A 22,544-nucleotide genomic window follows, 5' to 3' on the forward strand; every position below is an offset into this window, starting at 1 on the left:
ATTTTTACTGAAGATTCATATCCTGATAGAAGTGATTAAAATTTCTAGGTCAAAAGGGCAAATCCCTATCTTTAACACTGAACGAATTTTCAAAAATTCATAACTCAAAAACAAAAAGATCACATTTCTTTCATATTTGACAACATTATGTGGAATGGTATCCATTATCGACTGACAAAGTCTGATCTGGATCTGATCCAGATTACAGATTTTGTGGCCATTTAAATTTCAATCAGTCAATCAATTTTATTTATATAGCGCCAAATCACAACAAACAGTTGCCCCAAGGTGCTTTATATTGTAAGGCAAGGCCATACAATAATTACGTAAAAACCCCAATGGTCAAAACGACCCCCTGTGAGCAAGCACTTGGCAACAGTGGGAAGGAAAAACTCCCTTTTAACAGGAAGAAACCTCCAGCAGAACCAGGCTCAGGGAGGGGGCATTCTTCTGCTGGGACTGGTTGGGGCTGAGGGAGAGAACCAGGAAAAAGACATGCTGTGGAGGGGAGCAGAGATCAATCACTAATGATTAAATGCAGAGTGGTGCATACAGAGCAAAAAGAGAAAGAAACACTCAGTGCATCATGGGAACCCCCCAGCAGTCTAAGTCTATAGCAGCATAACTAAGGGATGGTTCAGGGTCACCTGATCCAGCCCTAACTATAAGCTTTAGCAAAAAGGAAAGTTTTAAGCCTAATCTTAAAAGTAGAGAGGGTGTCTGTCTCCCTGATCCGAATTGGGAGCTGGTTCCACAGGAGACGAGCCTGAAAGCTGAAGGCTCTGCCTCCCATTCTACTCTTACAAACCCTAGGAACTACAAGTAAGCCTGCAGTCTGAGAGCGAAGCGCTCTATTGGGGTGATATGGTACTATGAGGTCCCTAAGATAAGATGGGACCTGATTATTCAAAACCTTATAAGTAAGAAGAAGAATTTTAAATTCTATTCTAGAATTAACAGGAAGCCAATGAAGAGAGGCCAATATGGGTGAGATATGCTCTCTCCTTCTAGTCCCCGTCAGTACTCTAACTGCAGCATTTTGAATTAACTGAAGGCTTTTCAGGGAACTTTTAGGACAACCTGATAATAATGAATTACAATAGTCCAGCCTAGAGGAAATAAATGCATGAATTAGTTTTTCAGCATCACTCTGAGACAAGACCTTTCTAATTTTAGCGATATTGCGTAAATGCAAAAAAAGCAGTCCTACATATTTGTTTAATATGCGCTTTGAATGACATATCCTGATCAAAAATGACTCCAAGATTTCTCACAGTATTACTAGAGGTCAGGGTAATGCCATCCAGAGTAAGGATCTGGTTAGACACCATGTTTCTAAGATTTGTGGGGCCAAGTACAATAACTTCAGTTTTATCTGAGTTTAATAGCAGGAAATTAGAGGTCATCCATGTCTTCATGTCTGTAAGACAATCCTGCAGTTTAGCTAATTGGTGTGTGTCCTCTGGCTTCATGGATAGATAAAGCTGGGTATCATCTGCGTAACAATGAAAATTTAAGCAATGCCGTCTAATAATACTGCCTAAGGGAAGCATGTATAAAGTGAATAAAATTGGTCCTAGCACAGAACCTTGTGGAACTCCATAATTAACCTTAGTCTGTGAAGAAGATTCCCCATTTACATGAACAAATTGTAATCTATTAGATAAATATGATTCAAACCACCGCAGCGCAGTGCCTTTAATACCTATGGCATGCTCTAATCTCTGTAATAAAATTTTATGGTCAACAGTATCAAAAGCAGCACTGAGGTCTAACAGAACAAGCACAGAGATGAGTCCACTGTCTGAGGCCATAAGAAGATCATTTGTAACCTTCACTAATGCTGTTTTGTACTATGATGAATTCTAAAACCTGACTGAAACTCTTCAAATAGACCATTCCTCTGCAGATGATCAGTTAGCTGTTTTACAACTACCCTTTCAAGAATTTTTGAGAGAAAAGGAAGGTTGGAGATTGGCCTATAATTAGCTAAGATAGCTGGGTCAAGTGATGGCTTTTTAAGTAATGTTTTAATTACTGCCACCTTAAAAGCCTGTGGTACATAGCCAACTAATAAAGATAGATTGATCATATTTAAGATCGAAGCATTAAATAATGGTAGGGCTTCCTTGAGCAGCCAGGTAGGAATGGGGTCTAATAGACATGATGATGGTTTGGATGAAGTAACTGATGAAAATAACTCAGACAGAACAATCTGAGAGAAAGAGTCTAACCAAATACCGGCATCACTGAAAGCAGCCAAAGATAACGATATGTCTTTGGGATGGTTATGAGTAATTGTTTCTCTAATAGTTAAAATTTTATTAGCAAAGAAAGTCATGAAGTCATTACTAGTTAAAGTTAAAGGAATACTCGGCTCAATAGAACTCTGACTCTTTGTCAGCCTGGCTACAGTGCTGAAAAGAAACCTGGGATTGTTCTTATTTTCTTCAATTAGTGATGAGTAGTAAGATGTCCTAGCTTTACGGAGGGCTTTTTTATAGAGCAACAGACTCTTTTTCCAGGCTAAGTGAAGATCTTCTAAATTAGTGAGACGCCATTTCCTCTCCAACTTACGGGTTATCTGCTTTAAGCTGCGAGTTTGTGAGTTATACCACGGAGTCAGGCACTTCTGATTTAAAGCTCTCTTTTTCAGAGGAGCTACAGCATCCAAAGTTGTCTTCAATGAGGATGTAAAACTACTGACGAGATACTCTATCTCACTTACAGAGTTTAGGTAGCTACTCTGCACTGTGTTGGTATATGGCATTAGAGAACATAAAGAAGGAATCATATCCTTAAACTTAGTTACAGCGCTTTCTGAAAGACTTCTAGTGTAATGAACTTATTCCCCACTGCTGGGTAGTCCATCAGAGTAAATGTAAATGTTATTAAGAAATGATCAGACAGAAGGGAGTTTTCAGGGAATACTGTTAAGTCTTCAATTTCCATACCATAAGTCAGAACAAGATCTACGATATGATTAAAGTGGTGGGTGGACTCATTTACATTTTGAGCAAAGCCAATTGAGTCTAATAATAGATTAAATGCAGTGTTGAGGCTGTCATTCTCAGCATCTGTGTGGATGTTAAAATCGCCCACTATAATTATCTGAGCTAAGCACTAAGTCAGACAAAAGTTCTGAAAATTCACAGAGAGCCTCACAGTAACAACCAGGAGGACGATAGATAACAACAAATAAAACTGTTTTTTGGGACTTCCAATTTGGATGGACAAGACTAAGAGTCAAGCTTTCAAATGAATTAAAGCTCTGTCTGGGTTTTTGATTAATTAATAAGCTGGAATGGAAGATTGCTGCTAATCCTCCGCCTCGGCCCGTGCTACGAGCGTTCTGGCAGTTAGTGTGACTCGGGGGTGTTGACTCATTTAAACTAACATATTCATCCTGCTGTAACCAGGTTTCTGTAAGGCAGAATAAATAAATATGTTTATCAATTATTATATCATTTACTAACAGGGACTTAGAAGAGAGAGACCTAATGTTTAATAGACCACATTTAACTGTTTTAGTCTGTGGTGCAGTTGAAGGTGCTATATTATTTTTTCTTTTTGAATTTTTATGCTTAAATAGATTTTTGCTGGTTATTGGTGGTCTAGGAGCAGGCACCGTCTCTACGGGGATGGGGTAATGAGGGGATGGCAGGGGGAGAGAAGCTGCAGAGAGGTGTGTAAGACTACAACTCTGCTTCCTGGTCCCAACCCTGGATAGTCACGGTTTGAAGGATTTAAGAAAATTGGCCAGATTTCTAGAAATGAGAGCTGCTCCATCCAAAGTGGGATGGATGCCGTCTCTCCTAACAAGACCAGGTTTTCCCCAGAAGCTTTGCCAATTATCTATGAAGCCCACCTCATTTTTTGTACACCACTCAGACAGCCAGCAATTCAAGGAGAACATGCGGCTAAACATGTCACTCCCGGTCCGATTGGGGAGGGGCCCAGAGAAAACTACAGAGTCCGATATTGTTTTTGCAAAGTTACACACCGATTCAATGTTAATTTTAGTGACCTCCAATTGGCATAACCGGGTGTCATTACTGCCAACGTGAATTACAGTCTTACCAAATTTACGCTTAGCCTTAGCCAGCAGTTTCAAATTCCTTCAATGTCGCCTGCTCTGGCCCCCGGAAGACAATTGACTATGGTTGCTGGTGTCGCTAACTTCACATTTCTCAAAACAGAGTCGCCAATAACCAGAGTTTGATCCTCGGCGGGTGTGTCGCCGAGTGGGGAAAAACGGTTAGAAATGTGAACGGGTTGGCGGTGTACACGGGGCTTCTGTTTAGGGCTACGCTTCCTCCTCACAGTCACCCAGTCAGCCTGCTTTCCCGGCTGCTCGGGATCTGCCAGAGGGAAACTAACGGCGGCTAAGCTACCTTGGTCCGCACCGACTACAGGGGCCTGGCTAGCTGTAGAATTTTCCACGGTGCGGAGCCGAGTCTCCAATTCGTCCAGCCTGGCCTCCAAAGCTACGAATAAGCTACACTTATTACAAGTACCATTACTGCTAAAGGAGGCAGAGGAATAACTAAACATTTCACACCCAGAGCAGAAAAGTGCAGGAGAGACAGGAGAAGCCACCATGCTAAACCGGTTAAGAGCTAGTAGCTGCGCTAAGCTAGCGGATTCCTAAAAACACACAAAGTGAATAATGTGTAAATAATTTAGAGGTGATTCAGCAGAGGGAGTGCTTTAGTTAAGGCACGTGAAGATTACACTGTGAAACAAATCATTATCTAGTTAACTAGATCAATCTAACTGCGCAGATTAAACAGCTAACAGATACAGCAAACACTGCTGTGCTCCGGAACAGGGAGTGATACAATACCGCAGTGAGAGCCAACCACCATTTGAAATTAATATTGAAAAGGCTATTGGTGTATAATTTGTATTATATCTCAATCAAAAGTGCCCGAATCACTCTCATTTGTGACAAAGAGGTGTAAACTGGCACTTTCAATGAATAGACTAAGACCACATCTGAGTCATATTGCAGATTTAACGAATATTTGATTCTTTTTAACATCAAAAAGCCCTTGTTTTGACCCATATTTTGTATAAAATTTTAGCTTATGAAAAGCCACTTCTAACAGGACGATGACCTTGAAAATTTTTTCCAAGGTTAAAATTTGTGGAATTGGAAACTAGTGTTGGCCGAGGTTTGCGCTCTATGAGCGCAGTCCTCTAGTTAAAATTTGCTATTCTATATACTGTATGACGAGTCATACACAATGTTATTCTATGTGATGCAAACTGATGGAACTGATTGTTCCTCTCAACTCTAAAATAATTTTGGACAACACCAAAACTACAGAAAAACTACAGGAGAGTTTGTTGACTAAAATCTTATGATATTTAATTGACTGAAACTAAAATAATTCCGATGACTAAAAATAAAGATTAGGAATAAATATGCTGTTAAAATTAATATGACTGGTCACTTCTCCAGCTAAGCCCAGTATCCATTTCCAACCGGGTGGCTTGACACAATGCAGAATAGGTTTCATGACCAGGAACATAGGCAGGTAGTGTGACTAGGAATCAAAGCTAGTTCTACATACCCTCTTAAGCACCAAATTGAAAATGCACTCAAGGAAAACATGTATTTTGGAAAGAAAAACTCAAATGTTACAAATGGCAAGTGGTTCTTCAGGCAAACTGAAAAAGTGTAATGAAAACACTTCTTTTGTTTCTGCTATTACAGGTGACATGATGTACAGTCTGCGTCATATGACATTCTATAATACACGGTGTGGTACGTGTGGCTGAAGTAAGAGACGACCAGCTTGTTAAATGTTCTAAGAAATGATGATAAGCAATATTGGAAGACAATACTTGACAGTACTGACCCCTCCATTACCATGACTCTTGGAACTGCAGTTCTTGTTAAAGCCTTGCTTGAATGACAGTTATATTATTACAAGAAGAAAAACCCAGCAATCACATTCCATCAGTGAATGGAAACGCTATCATTTCACTATTGTGCTTTGTCAACATTCTGAAAACATTGCTCAACTTTCTCCAAAATCTGTAACAGAAACCCAGGAGCAGACAGAGGTGATTTAAGTTTTAGACCTCCTTAGTGAGGACAGTGGTGGGCCGTGAGGATGTTCCTCCCTTTGTCAAAGGATCACTTGAGGATTAATGCTTCACTTTAGCAGAACTGAATGATGTCATTGTGCGGCTTCACAAGAAATATATTTGTGCATCTGCCCATATATGTGATAGAGGACATACTATCCCCATATTTATACGGCGTCAAAATAATCATTTAAACAGATGCATTGTTCAGGAAGAAGGATGGCACAAATAGTGCCAACTTAAAAAGGTTCACCGAGCAACAAAACAAAATTTAAGAAAATGCACCACTTAGGACTGGAGAGACATTTACTTGAAGAAAAAAAACCAATGCTTTTCTGAATTTTTCAGTTAACGAGATGACACATATTTCTGCTTTAGATACTTGAGAGCTCAGTATCGTGTAAGGAAACAAACATGTCCCACCTGTTTATTTCAATTCGGTTTCATCAGAAAAGCTCAAGTCAAAGTAATATAAATGCTGGTGTTATTAGTCTGTCAACCGCAGGTCCTCATCTGACAAAGTCTCGCTCTGATGACCACTGTGCCATCAGTCATGGTATGAGACGCATGAGGCCAGGCAGACAGCACAGTGGCTGCTACTAGTTTGTCCACTGTGCAGGCATCTCAGGCTGTACAAGTAAGGGAGTACAATACATTTACCGAAGATCAAAATTACCGTACCCTTTTTTCAGAATTTTATTTTTTCCTTTTGGGGGGGTGGGGGGGGGGGGGATTAATGAAAAACTAAAAATCCTGCAAGAAGCTTCTGCAATGTCCAGTAGAAGAGAAAGCTCCTCCCCTCGGCACACAATATATATTAAATCAATTGAATTTTTTTGTGCAGTGCTAAAGCACAGCAGAAGTTGCTCAAGGTGCATCACAAGCATAAGATCCAACCCAGTGGTTCCCAAACATTTTTTGCAGGGCCCTTTTTGTAAATGAGAATAATTTCAACCCCCCCCCCCCCCCCCCCCCCCACACACACACACAATGTGTTTCTTAATTTATTTTTTTCCCCATTTATTTCTTATAACCTTGTCCATATATGTTAGCAGTGCTCAAGCATGATCATCAAAAAGCTGTTAAAAACATCAAAACACACCCAAATACATAACTATGAAATATTAGTTATTTAATATATGAATACTACATTTATATTTTAACTAAATATACATGAATATTTTTACTGTCCCAGTTGCTTAGTGTATCATAAAAAGCAATTGAACCAAAGCAAATATAAAAATCTTACAGTGACAAAACCGTTTATTTGACCATTTCTTTGTCATGTATTTTACACTATAATGTGCCAAATGTGCATATCAATGATGCTCAAGAGCTTTCAACATGCATCATATTATCTACAGTGAGGAAAATAAGTATTTCAACACCCTGCGATTTTGCAAGTTCTCCCACTTAGAAGTCATGGAGGGGTCTGAAATTTTCATCTTAGGTGCATGTCCACTGTGAGAGACATAATCTAAAAAAAAAAAAAAAAAAATCTGGAAATCACAATGTACAATTTTTTAATAATTTATTTGTATGTTACTGCTGCAAATAAGCATTTGAACACCTGCCAACCAGCAAGAATTCTGGCTCTCACAGACCTGTTAATTTTTCTTTAAGAAGCCCTCTTATTCTGCACTCTTTATCTGTATTAATTGCACCTGTTTGAACTTGTTACCTGTATAAAGACACCTGTTCACACACTCAATCAATCACACTCCAACCTGTCCACCATAGCCAAGACCAAAGAGCTGTCTAAGGACACCAGGGACAAACTGTAGACCTGCACAAGGCTGGGATGGACTACAGGACAACAGGCAAGCAGCTTGGTAGAAGACAACAACTGTTATGATTATTTATTAGAAAGTGGAAGAAACAAGATGACTGTCAATCTCCCTTGGTCTGGGATTCCATGCAGGATCTCACTTTGTGGGGTAAGGATGATTCTGAGAAAGCTCAGAACTACACAGCAGGACCTGGTCAATGACCTGAAGAGAACTGGGACCACAGTAACAAAGATTACATTAGTAACACATGACTGCTGTCATGGTTTAAAATCCTGCAGGGCAGCAAGGTCCCCCTGCTCAAGCCAGCACATGTCCAGGCCCATTTGAAGTTCACCAGTGACCATCTGGATGATCCAGAGGAGGCATGGGAGAAGGTCATGTGGTCAGATGAGACCAGAACATAGCTTTTCGGAATCAACTCCACTTACCATGTTTAGAGGATGAGAACAACTCCAAGAAAACCATCCCAACCGTGAAGGATGGGGTGGAAACATCATACTCTGGGGGTGCTCTTCTGCAAAGGGGACAAGACGACTGCACCGTATTGAAGGGAGGATGGATGGGGTCATGTATTGTGAGATTTTGGCAAACAACCTCCTTCCCTCAGTAAGCGCATTGAAGATGGGTCATGGATGGGTCTTCCAGCATGACAATGACCCCAAACACACAGCCAGGACAACTAAGGAGGGGCTCCGTAAGAAGCATTTCAAGGTCCTGGAGTGGCCTGGCCAGTCTCCAGACCTGAACTCAATAGAAAATCTTTGGAGGGAGCTGAAACTCCAAACCTGAAGATTTGGAGAAGATCTGTATGGAGGAGTGGACCAAAATCCCTGCTGCAGTGTGTGCAAACCTGGTTAAAAACTACAGGAAACATTTGACCTCTGTAATTGCAAACAAAGGCTACTGTACCAAATATTAACATTTATTTTCACAGGTGTTGAATACGTATTTGCAGCAGTAATATACAAATAAATTATTAAAAATAATCATACATTGTGATTTCCAGATTTTTTTTTGTTTTTTTTAGATTGTCTCTCACAGTGCACATGCACCTAAGATGAAAATTTTAGACCCTTCCATGATTTCTAAGTGGGAGAACTTGCAAAATTGCAGGGTGTTCAAATACTTATTTTCCTCACTGTATCGGTTGTGTCAGCGGACGGAGTTGTAAGCATAAAGGCTTTCTGGCAACAAACTACAACCCCAATTCCAATGAAGATCGGACATTGTGTAAAATGTAAATAAACAGAATACAATGATTTGCAAATCCTCTTCAACCTATATTCAATTGAATACACCACAAAGACAAGATATTTAATGTTCAAACTGGTAAACTTTATTGTTTTTGTGCAAATATTTGCTCATTTTGAAATGGATGTCTGCAACACGTTTCAAAAAAGCTGGGACAGTGATATGTTTACCACTGTGTTACATCACCTTTCCTTCTAACAACACTCAATAAGTGTTTGGGAACTGAGGACACTAATTGTGAGTGTCATGATTGGGTATAAAAGGAGCATCCCCAAAAATCTCAGCTGTTCACAAGCAAAGATGGGGTGAGGATCACCACTTTGTGAACAAGTGCATGAAAAAAATAGTCCAACAGTTTAAGAACAATGTTTCTCAATGTTCAATTGCAAGGAATTTAGGGATTCCATCATCTACAGTCCATAATATAATCAGAAGATTCAGAGAATCTGGAGAACTTTCTGCATATAAGCGGCAAGGCCGAAAACCAACATTGAATGCACGTGACCTTTGATCCCTCAGGCGGCACTGCATTAAAAGCTGACATTATTGTGTAAAGGATCTTACCAAGTGGGCTCAGGAACACTTCAGAAAACCGTTGTCAGTTAACACAGTTCGTCACTACATCTACAAGTGCAAGTTAAAACTCTACCATGCGAAGCGAAAGCCATACATCAACAACATCCAGAAACACTGCCATCTTCTCTGGGCCCAAGCTCATTTAAAATGGACAGATGCAAAGTGGAAAAGTGTGCTGTGGTCTGAGTCCACATTTCAAATTGTTTTTGGAAATCATGGATGTCGTGTCCTCTGGACAAAAGAGGAAAAAGACCGTCCAGACTGTTACCAGCGCAAAGTTCAAAAGCAGCATCTCTGATGGTATGGGGGTGTGTTAGTGCCCATGGCATGGGCGACTTACACATCTGTGATGGCGCCATCAATGCTGAAAGGTACATCCAGGTTTTGGAGCAACACATGCTACCATCCAAGCAACGTCTTTTTCAGAGAGCGTCCCTGCTTATTTTAGCAGCACAATGCCAAGCCACATTCTGTACGTGTTACAACAGTGTGCCTTCATAGTAAAAGAGTGCGGGTACTAGACTGGCCTGCCTGCAGTCCAGACCTGTCGCCCATTGAAAATGTGTGGCGCATTATGAAGCGCAAATACGACAACGGAGACCCCTGACTGTTGAACAACTGAAGTCGTACATCAAGCAAGAATGGGAAAGAATTCCACCTACAAAGCTTCAACAATTAGTGTCCTCAGTTCCCAAACGCTTATTGAGTGTTGTTAGAAGGAAGGTGATGTAACACAGTGGTAAACATACCACTGTCCCAGCTTTTTGAAACGTGTTGCAGGCATCCATTTCAAAATGAGCAAATATCTGCACAAAATAAAGTTCATCAGTTTGAACATTAAATATCTTGTCTTTGTGGTGTATTCAATTAAATATAGGCTGAAGAGGATTTGCAAATCATTGTATTCTGTTTTTATTTACATTTTACACAATGTACCAACTTCATTGGAATTGGGGTTATAAATCAATGCTGGTGTCGCAGACCGAACGGTCTTCCCCTAAAAATCGGTCCGCCTTTTGTATCTGTGCATGCGTCATTTCGGACCACAGCAGCACATCTGAGACGGAGTCTCTTCACCCAAAGCAATCAAATGGGTTAATGGGATTATTAACCATCAAATGATAAAGGTAAAACCTCTTAAATCATTCTAAAGTCAGTTTTAAAGCAGAAATGAGGCCATTTAAGCAGAAACTCTGCGAAATTCCGTGATGCTTTGAAATGACCGACGCGCAGTGAACGCATCAGCGAGCAGCTCGTTTAACCACAGTGCTCTGATCACTTCCTCCGTCTTTTATGATGAAATAATGCTGAATTTATGTGGAAATGGTTGTTGTACAAAAGCTTCAGATATCTGTCGCTGAGATAGACGATGACTGGTGTGCAGTTTGAAGCAGAAACAAGGTGTTAATCTGTGAACCGCAGTCATCAGGGGGGACAGATGTTTAGGGGGACCCTTCGGTCGGCCGACACCAGGTGTCAGACAGGACAAGTCTGCTGGGGGAGGTCACTCACCTCGACTTGTATAGCATGTGTGTGTAACAAATTACTGGTGAAGAGATGGTTTTTGGAGCAAAATTAAGGAACCGAGTGGGTTCAGTTGCCCCCTTCCCTTGATGCTCCCACCCCATCCCCCGCCACCCCAATATCTCCCAATGTATCAAACTAAATCAAAATAAAACTAAACCAGTTGGTGTATGAAAGCTTCCTTCCATGAAACTGACTTCTCAAGTAAAGTAATGAGAGCTTCTTGCCAGATTTTGAGTTTTCTCGTCTTTCAAAAATTCAGAATTACAGAAACGCAGGTGGCGCGAGATGATTTTCTTTCTAATAGTGAGGGCCGGGCAGGCTTTTCATATATCAGCCCCCTGCAAGGAAGTGAAGGTTACAGCAAGGACACAGTCAGAGACAGTGAGACGTGACACTGGTCCAGTTTACAGATATTAGCTTATGCACATAAAAAACATCCTTCAACAGATATCCTGAAAACAAACTTTATTTAGCCATAATGTAAAATTCAGTGTAACTGATGTTCGCTTTCTAGTGAATATAAAAAATTGCATTAACAGACTGAGAATAAGATTTTAAGTTTGAATTCAATTAAAATATCATTTGTTGCTAACAGCTGCCACATCCTTTAAATTATTTTTATAGCAGCTAATCATTCAACTAACTGTGAAGACACTGAAAGAAACTCCTGGAATATTTAAAGAAAAAAAATGTTTTGAGTAGGAAAACAAACAAACCATACAATTTGAAGAATAAACATTACAAAAAAGAGCTCATATCACATTATGCATAAGGTCATAAGATTAAAAGTAAAAATGTGCCTTTCTATATAAAGGTCATTATGTGAAAAAAATTTTAGGAATGAAACTAATCTTTGCTAGAGCTTAAAAATGGGAGTAAACTGTAATGATTTAATAAAAACACTCATATCAAGACAACTTTAAAGCTATAGAAGAAAAATCTGGACCACTTACCACTTACGCACTGTCACACTGTGTACAGAAACATTTCATAGCCAGAAAACCTCTCACTTATGAGTCCAACATCTGAACACCAAAGCACCAGATACTGATGCACTTATAGTAATGACAAGGACAGGTAATGATACACTTGGTTTATTTCACATTAGGCTCACTACATGCTGATGACTAATTAATGGGGGGGGGGGGGTGCAATTAACCAATATGAATCACAAGTCATACAGCCACATGGATACACAGACATATGGCTAGATTTACAGTAAATGTACTACGAAAGACTGAGTTTTTAAAGTTACGAGTTGGTACAGTGAACGTGCTACTTCTCCACAGCATCTTCAAACTCTTGTAGAAGTTCAAAGGTGAGCACAATGAAACATAAAATCAATATTTTAGAAGGGAGCTGGATTATAACAGAAGGATGCAAATTTGGACAAAAGTCTGGCAGTTTGCAAAACTGTGAGTAACAGCACTTTGGTACTGCAGTGTCCCAACAAATCTTAATATTCACTTTGTAAGACAGCATGGTGAAACGTGCAGACCACAAGGAATCTGCTAAAACTAAAACTAGCAAGGACACGCGGACAAACACGCGAAGATAAACATTTTTTCCAACCACAAATTGGCCACCAGATGGACTTATTTAAACGAACTGTATCTTATCACACCAAACTGAACTGAACCAAATCATTCCATCATAAAAAGCCTCATCCCTGAATTGTATCGTAGCCCATGTATCTAGATACGCTTCTTTTATTTAGGAAGAAATGTTTTCTCCTCCTCATTAAGTGACTAAATCCAGCCCCTGTGCACTACTTTTCACTCAGATTACACACAGTGTTCACAGCAATGTGGAGCTTGACATGCCTGAACAGCACTAGAGTTATGCAGTTTAGACTGTGCACCACAGATCATCAAGATAGGGCCCTGCATGTTGACTTTCATGCTGAATGTAATTATAACAGTTTCTGCTCCTGCAAGTTCTGTGCTTAAAATTGAAAATTTAACAGTTTATAATTTTCCAGAAGAATCTGAAGTCAGATTTTTTTTTGGGGGGGGGGGCTAAGGCATCTTCATACTGACTTCAGGCACTGGGAGAACATTAAATAACCAAACAGCACCGATGACACATGTGACTAAATGTTAAAATCATCATCAAACAGTTTCCCCAAAGCAGTAGAAACAATGGTGAAACAGATGTGGCTGTCACTGCATTAATTACCACTGCGGTGCTGATTGAGCAGCTGTGGTTTGTGTTGCTACCTGACAGATGAATCCAGTGGAGGTGCACTGCCGAACCCAGAGGCTGAACTTTCTTTCTTCCTCTTCCTCAGCTCTCTTTCTGTACAGGTGGTGATGAAGATGGGGTCTTCATCTATCAGTGGCTCATGAAGAAACCTGGAGCAGACAAACAGTCGATGTTAAAATGTGCATTTGTCTGAGTGCACAAAGTTCAACACAAAGGCACTGAGATCATATGGATCAGCAGAGAAGTGATTACATCAGTGAGTGATTATGGCTGAATGTAATGAGGCAAATGGAAAGTTTCAGATGTAATTTAACATCACGGTGATGAGTTAAGGAAGGACAGTGATCAACTGATGTTTTATGTGTGTGTGTGACTGTGCATGCTCAAACTGGCATTAATCCTTTGTGGTCCATGGACTCACTAGCGTGTCCAAATCCAAACAGATGGTTCCATCATTAGCTGGTAATATTTCAATCTGTGTGTTTTTTCAGATGCTGTTTAGATATTTATGGAGCATGTTCATGTCCGACTTGGGCTTTCTAATTGTTTTTTTTAAGTTGTAACAAATGTGATACTCATTCCGGACTGATTGTCATGGTAACTGGTCTGATATTTTCCCATATCAGACCGGAAATCAGCGAGGCACATAGTGTCGCAGCCATACAATAAATGTGTATATACACAATACACACACTGGCCACTTTATTAGGGACAATTTGCTAGTACCAGGTTGGACCCACTTTTGCCTTCAGAACTGCTTTAATTCTTCATGGTATAGATTCAACAAGGTGTTAGAAACATTCCTCAGAGATTTGGCCTATGATATGATACATGATAGCATCAAGCAGCCACAAATTCAACCTGTCTGCCCTTTCTCCTCTGGCCCCTTACATCACAAGACACTTTGGTCCATACAGCTGCCGCTCACTGGATATCTTCTCTTTTTCGGACCATTCTCTGTAAACCCTATGGCTGGCCTGAAAATCCCAGTTGATCAGCGGTTTCTGAAATACTCAGACCAACCCGTCTGGCACCAACAACCATGTCACATTCAAATTCAAATAATTTCCATTTCTTTCCCATTCTGTCAGTCTGAACTCCAGGAAGTCATCTTCACCAAGTCTAGATGCCTAAATGCATTGAGTTGTTGCCATGTGACTGGCTGATTAGCTATTTGTGTTAACAGGCAACTGAACAAGTGCATATACTAGCTGGCCACATGTCTAAACTGAGCAATCAGGGAGAAGGCCTTAGTCAGGGAGATGACCAAGACGCTGATAGTCACTCTCTGTCAGAGCTCCAGCATTCCTCTGCAGAGAGAGGAGAACCGTCCAGAAGGACAACCACCTCTCGCAGCATCCAACAATCAGGCCTGTGTGGTAGAGTGGCCAGACAGAAGCCACTCCTTAGTAAAAGGCACATGCCAGCCCGCCTGGAGTTTACCAAAAGGCACCTGAAGGACTCTCAGACTATGAGAAACAAAATTCTCTGGTCTGATGAGACATATATTGAACTCTTTGGTGTAAGTGCCAGGCGTCATGTCTGGAGGAAAACAGAAACCATTTCTATAGGTTCATACAGCCGAGGAAAGTACTAAGATGGCGCCAGCAGTGTGCACAGCGAAGTGTCTCCCAGCTGTACTTGGAGTTTTATTTGGCATTTTACTTATTTGTTGTAACAGTGTTTTGCCACTTATCATTTATGATCACCAGTCACTACTTGATATCTGTGCATCACTAGACAAACTTCAGCTGAATCTTAACTTTGAGTATTCATCCTCTGACCTGCCTCCCCTGTTGCACTCTGCTATACCGTGTGTTTCTGTGCAGAGAGCCTTTCCTTGGGAAGAAAAGCCCAAGGAAAAGAGGAAAGCGAGGTGGCCTTTTGGTTAACAAAGGACTTACCAGCAAGCATGTGGATCCTGTCGTGGCTTTTCTGTTGGAGTTCACCTGAGGGATCGATGGATCTTTCCCATGCCCATGTCTGGTCTCTGCGGCAGTGTGGATCAGCTGCTGCCTCCGGTGTGGTGCCTTCAAACCAGCTGGCAGCGCGGAGTGGACAGGAGGAACATTCGCCAGCTAGCATGTTGCCGTATTTTGCATACTAACGTCACAATTCTTTGCCTTGCGCTGATAAACACCAGATCGCTTGCCAACAAGACTTTTTTGCTCAATGACTTCTTTACTTCTCACAAGCTGGATTTCATGTTTATGACAGAGACATGGCTATGTCCCGATGAGTCAACTGTGCTTTCTGAACTTCTCCCCCCAACTGTGCTCTTCAAAGCTCTCCTCGTACTTCAGGAAAAGGTGGTGGAGTAGTGTCCGTATTTAAATCCTGTTTTCACTGCAGACAGCTTCCTTCAGCCTATATTCCAGCTTTGAGCTGCAGCCGTTTGAAGTGCAGTTGTCTTTGCCAATGCTGTGCGCCATAACATACCGCCCTCGTAAGTTTAATAAAAACTTTATTAAGGAATTCTCAAACCTTATGGTAGAGATTGTGCCTATCGCTGATCGACTTTTAATAGTAGGTGACTTTAGAATTCATTTGTGTTGTGAGGCTAAACCTCTGGTCAGTGACTTCTTAAATCTAACTGATGGTTTTAACCTTACGCAATGGATATGTGGAGTCACCCACGAGAAAGGACACTTATTGGATATCGTCTTAACGTTTGCATTGACGAAATGTGTCAGACTAGCATCTCTGATCATATGCCGGTTATTTTCAGTCCAACTCTGCCGCCTTCTCAACCTAAACGCTGCTCCTCCACAGCATAAGCGCGCGCTCTTGGCTCAACTACTGCGGCACTATTCACTGAGGCCTTTAATGCGCCGATGAACTAACAAATTTGCTACATTTAAAGTGTACCGACATCCTGGATTCTTTTGCTCCTTTCAAGACTGTTTGAGATAAGCCGTTGGCTGAACCCTGGCTCAATGAAACTACTCGCGCGCTAAGATGTGACTGTAGGTGTGCTGAAAGGACATGGAAAAAGGACAAGCTTCATGTCTCACTGAAAATTCTTAGAAACTGTTTAGCAACATATCAAAGTGTAGTCAAGACTGCTAAAGCGCAGTATCTTTCCAACATTGTTTCTAATAACAGTCATAGGCCTTGGGTCCTTTTTACTTTTTTAAATCCTGTTGAGTCTCCCAGCACTGTGTTGTCACATGTACTGTGTGTAAATTTTTTAAACGTTTTTGTGCACAAATATCTGGTATTAGCGCATCAACTGACATTCCCTCTAATGTTGTTTTTATCATTCATCAGTTTGTGTTCTGCAACTTTCAATGAATTTGACCCCTGTATCACTTACTGAACTGAGCACTGTCATGCAACACTTGAAACCGTCTGATTATCCATTAGATGGCATCCCTTCCAAGCTTCTTAAAAATGTGTTTGACACTGTTGAGTCTCACCTGCTGAAGGTCTTAAATGTTTCTTTGTCTTCTAGTTGTGTCCTGGCTGCCTTCAAGCATGATGTTGTGCAGCCCTCCTCAAAAAGTATAATCTGCAGTCTTGTCTATTATAGGCCCATATTGAAGCTGCCTTTTTTTTTTAAATCTAAAATTCTTGAAAAACTTGCCTATGTTCAACTGCACGCTTAAGGCCCCCTGACACGAGCATGTCTTTGATTCACGCACTAGCACACACCGTCGTCATGATGATCCCACTCGCTGTGTTCCCAGATGGACGCCGTTCTTTGTTCTACCGGCTGCCACGTGCTCTGCGCTATACACTGTGTATCTAAAATATTTATTTCACATCGGATTAATCATTTTCTCTGCAAATTGGCCATTGAAAACGTCTGTAATTGCTTTTTGAATCACAGCGGGCTGCCCCAGCTTCAGCTGTTCGCGCGCGCCTAACAAGCTGCAGAAAGCATTTTGAGCCATGTAAAAGGTAATTATTTGTCATGGCTTGGTAAAACAGTTGTGCGCACTTTCCTTCTTGTCTGCAGCTGTTAATGTATGTTTAACAGATTTAACTTGTTATAATCGTTCAGACGAGCTGCGCTCTGATGCGATCCACTGACATCACAACTCGCTCTGTTCACTTCTTCTTTACTCCACTTGATGAGCTGCACATCGTGTTAGCGATTAGATCACACCACGTAACAAGACATTTATGCGTGAAGGATTTTTTGAACATTTCAAAATTCTCTGTGTGCAATAGCACGCACCAGTGCCCCTCTCGTGTCCTGTCTGCGCTCATTAAAGACAAGTCCACTCTCCAGCACGACACAGGTTGTGCTAGTGTGTGAGTCAAAGGCATGCTCCTGTCAGGGGGCCTTTACCTTGATGATAACGGCATCTTCGAAAAATTCCAATTTGGCTTCAAAGCACTGCATAGCACGGAAACTGCCCTCTTAATAGTTTTTAATGATCTCCTTTTAACAGTTGATTCAGGCCACTCTGCATCCTCTCTAAATGTTTTTAAATCACTGAAGACCAATTTCTTTGCACAGGCCTTCAATACCTAAGCGGAGTTGGACTTTTGTATTAAAATGTTATTGTATTTGTTAACGCTTGGATTCTGTATTTTGTATTATTGTATTTTTTATACTTTTTTATTCTGTACCTGTGACACACTTTGGGCAGCTTTGGGTTGTTGTAAATGTGCTATATAAATAAACTTGACTACAGTGAAGCATGGTGGTGGCAGCATCATGCTGTGGGGATATTTTCAGTAGCAGGAACTGGGAGACTAGTCAGGATTGAGGGAAAGATGAATGCAGCAATGTACAGAGACATCCTGGATGAAAACCTGCTACAGAGCGCGGTTGACCTCAGACTGGGGCGATGGTTCATCTTTCAGCAGGAAAATGACTAAGACAGCCAAGATATCAAAGCAGCGACTTCAGGACAACTCTGTGAATGTCCTTGATTGGCCCAGATTGAACACCTCTGGAGAGATCTGAAAATGGCTGTGCACTGACGCTCCCCATCCAACCTGATGGAGCTTGAGAAGTGCTGCAGAAATGGGAAAAACTGCCCAAAGACAGGTGCACCAAGCTTGTGGCCTCATATTCAAGAAGGCTTGAGGCTGTAATTGCTGCCAAAGGTGCATCAACAAAATATTGAGTAAAGGCTGTTAATACTTACGTACATGCGATTTGTTAGTTTTTTTTAAATAAATTTACAAAAAAAAATTTTTTTTTTCATGTTGTCATTATGGGGTTCTGTGAGTATAATTTTGAGGGAAAAAATAATTACTCCATTCTGGAATAAGGATGTAACATAACAAAATGTGGGAAAAGTGAAGCGCTGTGAATACTTTCCAGATGAACTGTATAATAAACTCAATGATAGAAACATCTGTATTAACACATTTGAACAAAGTTAAACAGTTTCCACATGAGGTTTATGATATTCAGAACGGGCTGGAAGTCAGTACTGCAGAGTTGTGTAGTTTAAATATTAAACACTTTGTCTTCCTCTCCGTGTTGTGTAGCCTGGAGATGTTATGTGAAACAGTAACAAAACAGCACAAAGCGACTGAGATAAGAAAGAGGGCGATTGTGAGCTGCACATAAAAGGAGAACAGGGTGAGGACAGCCTGGAGACGACAGAGGAGGAGTCGGTACAATGAAGCATGACGACACAGCAAAACGTAAATGAAAACAGAAGCTGAGTGTTTTTGTGACAATGACAAGACTCGAAGAGTGACAGAGGCAACACTGATAAAGAACAACAGTTTTCTGCTCTTGCAGCTGGTGTACACACCTTGTTTGCTGAATTCTGTGAAGAGGCTGAGGCTGGTGATGGATGGCCCTGTGAAGATGATGGCGTTCTTGCCAGAGATGTTCTGGCAGAGCTGTTTTGCCACCAGGCTGTGCAGCTGAGGCTTGTTTTTCAAGGCGGCCAAGCCGTCCGTCCCTTCCTTCAGATGGACTGAGATCTGCAGTGTGGGGAAAGCAGGTAGAGATGAATGCAGTCGCCAAAATCAACGTTAAGACCAGGAGAACAAAATGTACAACACTTACATGATCCTGTTCTTTTTGGGGGTGGGGGGGAATTGTTTCCTCCCCCTCGATAAATAGAAATCAGCGGAAAAAAAAGCACAAAGAAATATTTTGTACATAATCTTCAGATAAAACAAGGCAAAACTTAATCTTACCGTGTACTGTACGGTTTATAACTGGACAGAGAATTGCAGAGCTGTCTGTTCCTTCTTCTAAATCTACAATGTTCTAAACCCAGACTTTAACATCAAATAAATAATACATCTTCAAAAAAAAAAAAATGCCCGTTTTAAACGTTCAACCTCAGTGATCTCCCCTTTTGCTGTATCTGTCTAACTACTGAAGGTAGACAGCTGCTGCTGGTCACAAACTATTCTGATAACCCGAGTTTGGAAGCTTTTCCCCAAAATTTAAGCTTTTTTCCCCCCCAAAACCCCAAATTACAGAGCATTTTTCTGCACAGGCTTGCAATTTTAGAAGAATTTGTCAAAATGATATATGTGTGTGTGTCCTCTGTAGAGAATAATAGTTTAGTAAATGAAGTCAAGCCTAATGAAATGGTGCCTGCAAGTAGAAATATTATGCACCAGTAGAGTAAAGACATCACGAGCAAACTTAATGATGATGTGGCCTTTAGTTATATTCTAGTGATGAACAAGGCAGACTGAGCATCAACGCAATTAGCCAAACTCTACATCAGGCCTGCAGCTATTACTATAAGTGGTCAGTGTGTGTCTATGTGCTGCCTAATGGATCTTCATCCATTCACTCCGTTAGCTTATTTATTTCTCAGTTTTGGTTTCCCTGCCTTGACATGCTTCATTGACAGAGGGATTATGTCAAACTGGACACACCTCGGCAGTAGTATGGAAAATAGCGAGAGGCTAACAATGTGTATCATCATGTGAATGCTCATTGTGAATGAGTAGGGGTGTCATAACGCATCATGAATCGTGATAATCCTATCATAAAGTCTGTATGAAACAGTAATTTTTTTCAGAAATTAGTATCATCATACAGTGTAAAGTCAACTACTGCATGAAAAGAAATGACAAGACTATTGCGGAGAATCGTAAATGATTTATGAAATATACAAATAAACGGACAACAGCATGGATTACAATTTGTCTAATTATTACTTCCAAAATTATTAGTTTCTTTAAAGTTAAAGCATTCACCACAGATTACTTTCTACATAATTAGTGGGAACAGTGATGTGATTATGTATCGAATTGTGATAGGTTGTATTATGATATGCATCGTATCGTGGTGCTAACGTATTAGTACATCCCTACAAATGAAATGGAATAACAAACTTTAACTAATACTTCCTAGTTATGCCAACAAGTTGGAGGAGGTTATGTTATCTCCCCTGTTGTTTGTCTGTGAACAGCCTGGAGCCCAGATTTGTCATATATCATTATGCCATTTTTACTGAAGATTCATATCCTGATAGAAGTGATTAAAATTTCTAGGTCAAAAGGGCAAATCCCTATCTTTAACACTGAACGAATTTTCAAAAAATTCATAACTCAAAAACAAAAAGATCACATTTCTTTCATATTTGACAACATTATGTGGAATGGTATCCATTATCGACTGACAAAGTCTGATCTGGATCTGATCCAGATTACAGATTTTGTGGCCATTTAAATTCAATCAGTCAATCAATTTTATTTATATAGCGCCAATCACAACAAACAGTTGCCCCAAGGTGCTTTATATTGTAAGGCAAGGCCATACAATAATTACGTAAAAACCCCATGGTCAAAACGACCCCTGTGAGCAAGCACTTGGCAACAGTGGGAAGGAAACAACTCCCTTTTAACAGGAAGAAACCTCCAGCAGAACCAGGCTCAGGGAGGGGGCATTCTTCTGCTGGGACTGGTTTGGGGCTGAGGGAGAGAACCAGAAAAAAGACATGCCTGTGGAGGGGAGCAGAGATCAATCACTAATGATTAAATGCAGAGTGGTGCATACAGAGCAAAAAGAGAAGAAAACACTCAGTGCATCATGGGACCCCCCAGCAGTCTAAGTCTATAGCAGCATAACTAAGGATGTTCAGGGTCATCCTGATCCAGCCCTAACTATAAGCTTTAGCAAAAAGGAAGTTTTAAGCCTAATCTTAAAAAGTAGAGAGGGTGTATGTCTCCCTGATCCGAATTGGGAGCTGGTTCCACAGGAGACGAGCCTGAAAGCTGAAGGCTCTGCCTCCCATTCTACTCTTACAAACCCTAGAACTACAAGTAAGCCTGCAGTCTGAGAGCGAAGCGCTCTATTGGGGTGAATGGTACTATGAGGTCCCTAGATAAGATTGGGACCTGATTATTCAAAACCTTATAAGTAAGAAGAAGAATTTTAAATTCTATTCTAGAATTAACAGGAGCCAATGAAGAGAGGCCCAATATGGGTGAGATATGCTCTCTCCTTCTAGTCCCCGTCAGTACTCTAACTGCAGCATTTTGATTAACTGAAGGCGTTTTCAGGGAACTTTTAGACAACCTGAAATAATGAAGTTACAATAGCCCAAGCCTAGAGGAAATAAATGCATGAATTAGTTTTTAGCAATCACTCCTGAGACAAGACCTTCTAATTTTAGCGATATTGCGTAAATGCAAAAAAAGCAGTCCCTACATATTTGTTTAATATGCGCTTTGATGACATATCCTGATTCAAAAATGACTCCAAGATTTCTCACAGTATTAATAGAGGGCAGGGTAATGCCATCCAGAGTAAGGATCCTGGTTAGACAACCATGTTTCTAAGATTTGGTGGGCCCAAGTACAATAACTTCAGTTTATCTGAGTTAATAGCAGGAAATTAGAGGTCATCCATGTCTTCATGTCTGTAAGACAATCCTGCAGTTTAGCTATTGTTGTGTTGTCCTCTGGCTTCATGGATAGATAAAGCTGGGTCATCATCTGCGTAACAATGAAATTTAAGCAATGCCGTCTAATAATACTGCCTAAGGGAAGATGTATAAGTGAATAAAATTGGTCCTAGCACAGAACCTTGTGGAACTCCATAATTAACCTTAGTCTGTGAAGAAGATTCCCCATTTACATGAACAAATTGTAATCTATTAGATAAATATGATTCAAACCACCGCAGCGCAGTGCCTTTAATACCTA

General features: G+C 40.6%; 1 protein-coding gene across 1 annotated transcript in view; it reads right to left on the reverse strand.

Annotated features, from left to right (window-relative positions):
• Positions 1-22,544, reverse strand: part of pgbd5 (piggyBac transposable element derived 5) — a 74,972-nt gene that overhangs the window by 18,394 nt on the left and 34,034 nt on the right. Inside the window, exon 4 of the mRNA XM_034184688.1 lies at positions 19,175-19,349. Within this exon, the coding sequence (XP_034040579.1) occupies positions 19,175-19,349 (175 nt within the window). The remainder of the gene's footprint in view (positions 1-19,174; positions 19,350-22,544) is intronic.

The sequence above is a fragment of the Thalassophryne amazonica genome, chromosome 13 (assembly GCF_902500255.1).
Source record: "Thalassophryne amazonica chromosome 13, fThaAma1.1, whole genome shotgun sequence".
Classification (NCBI taxonomy): Eukaryota; Metazoa; Chordata; class Actinopteri; order Batrachoidiformes; family Batrachoididae; genus Thalassophryne; species Thalassophryne amazonica.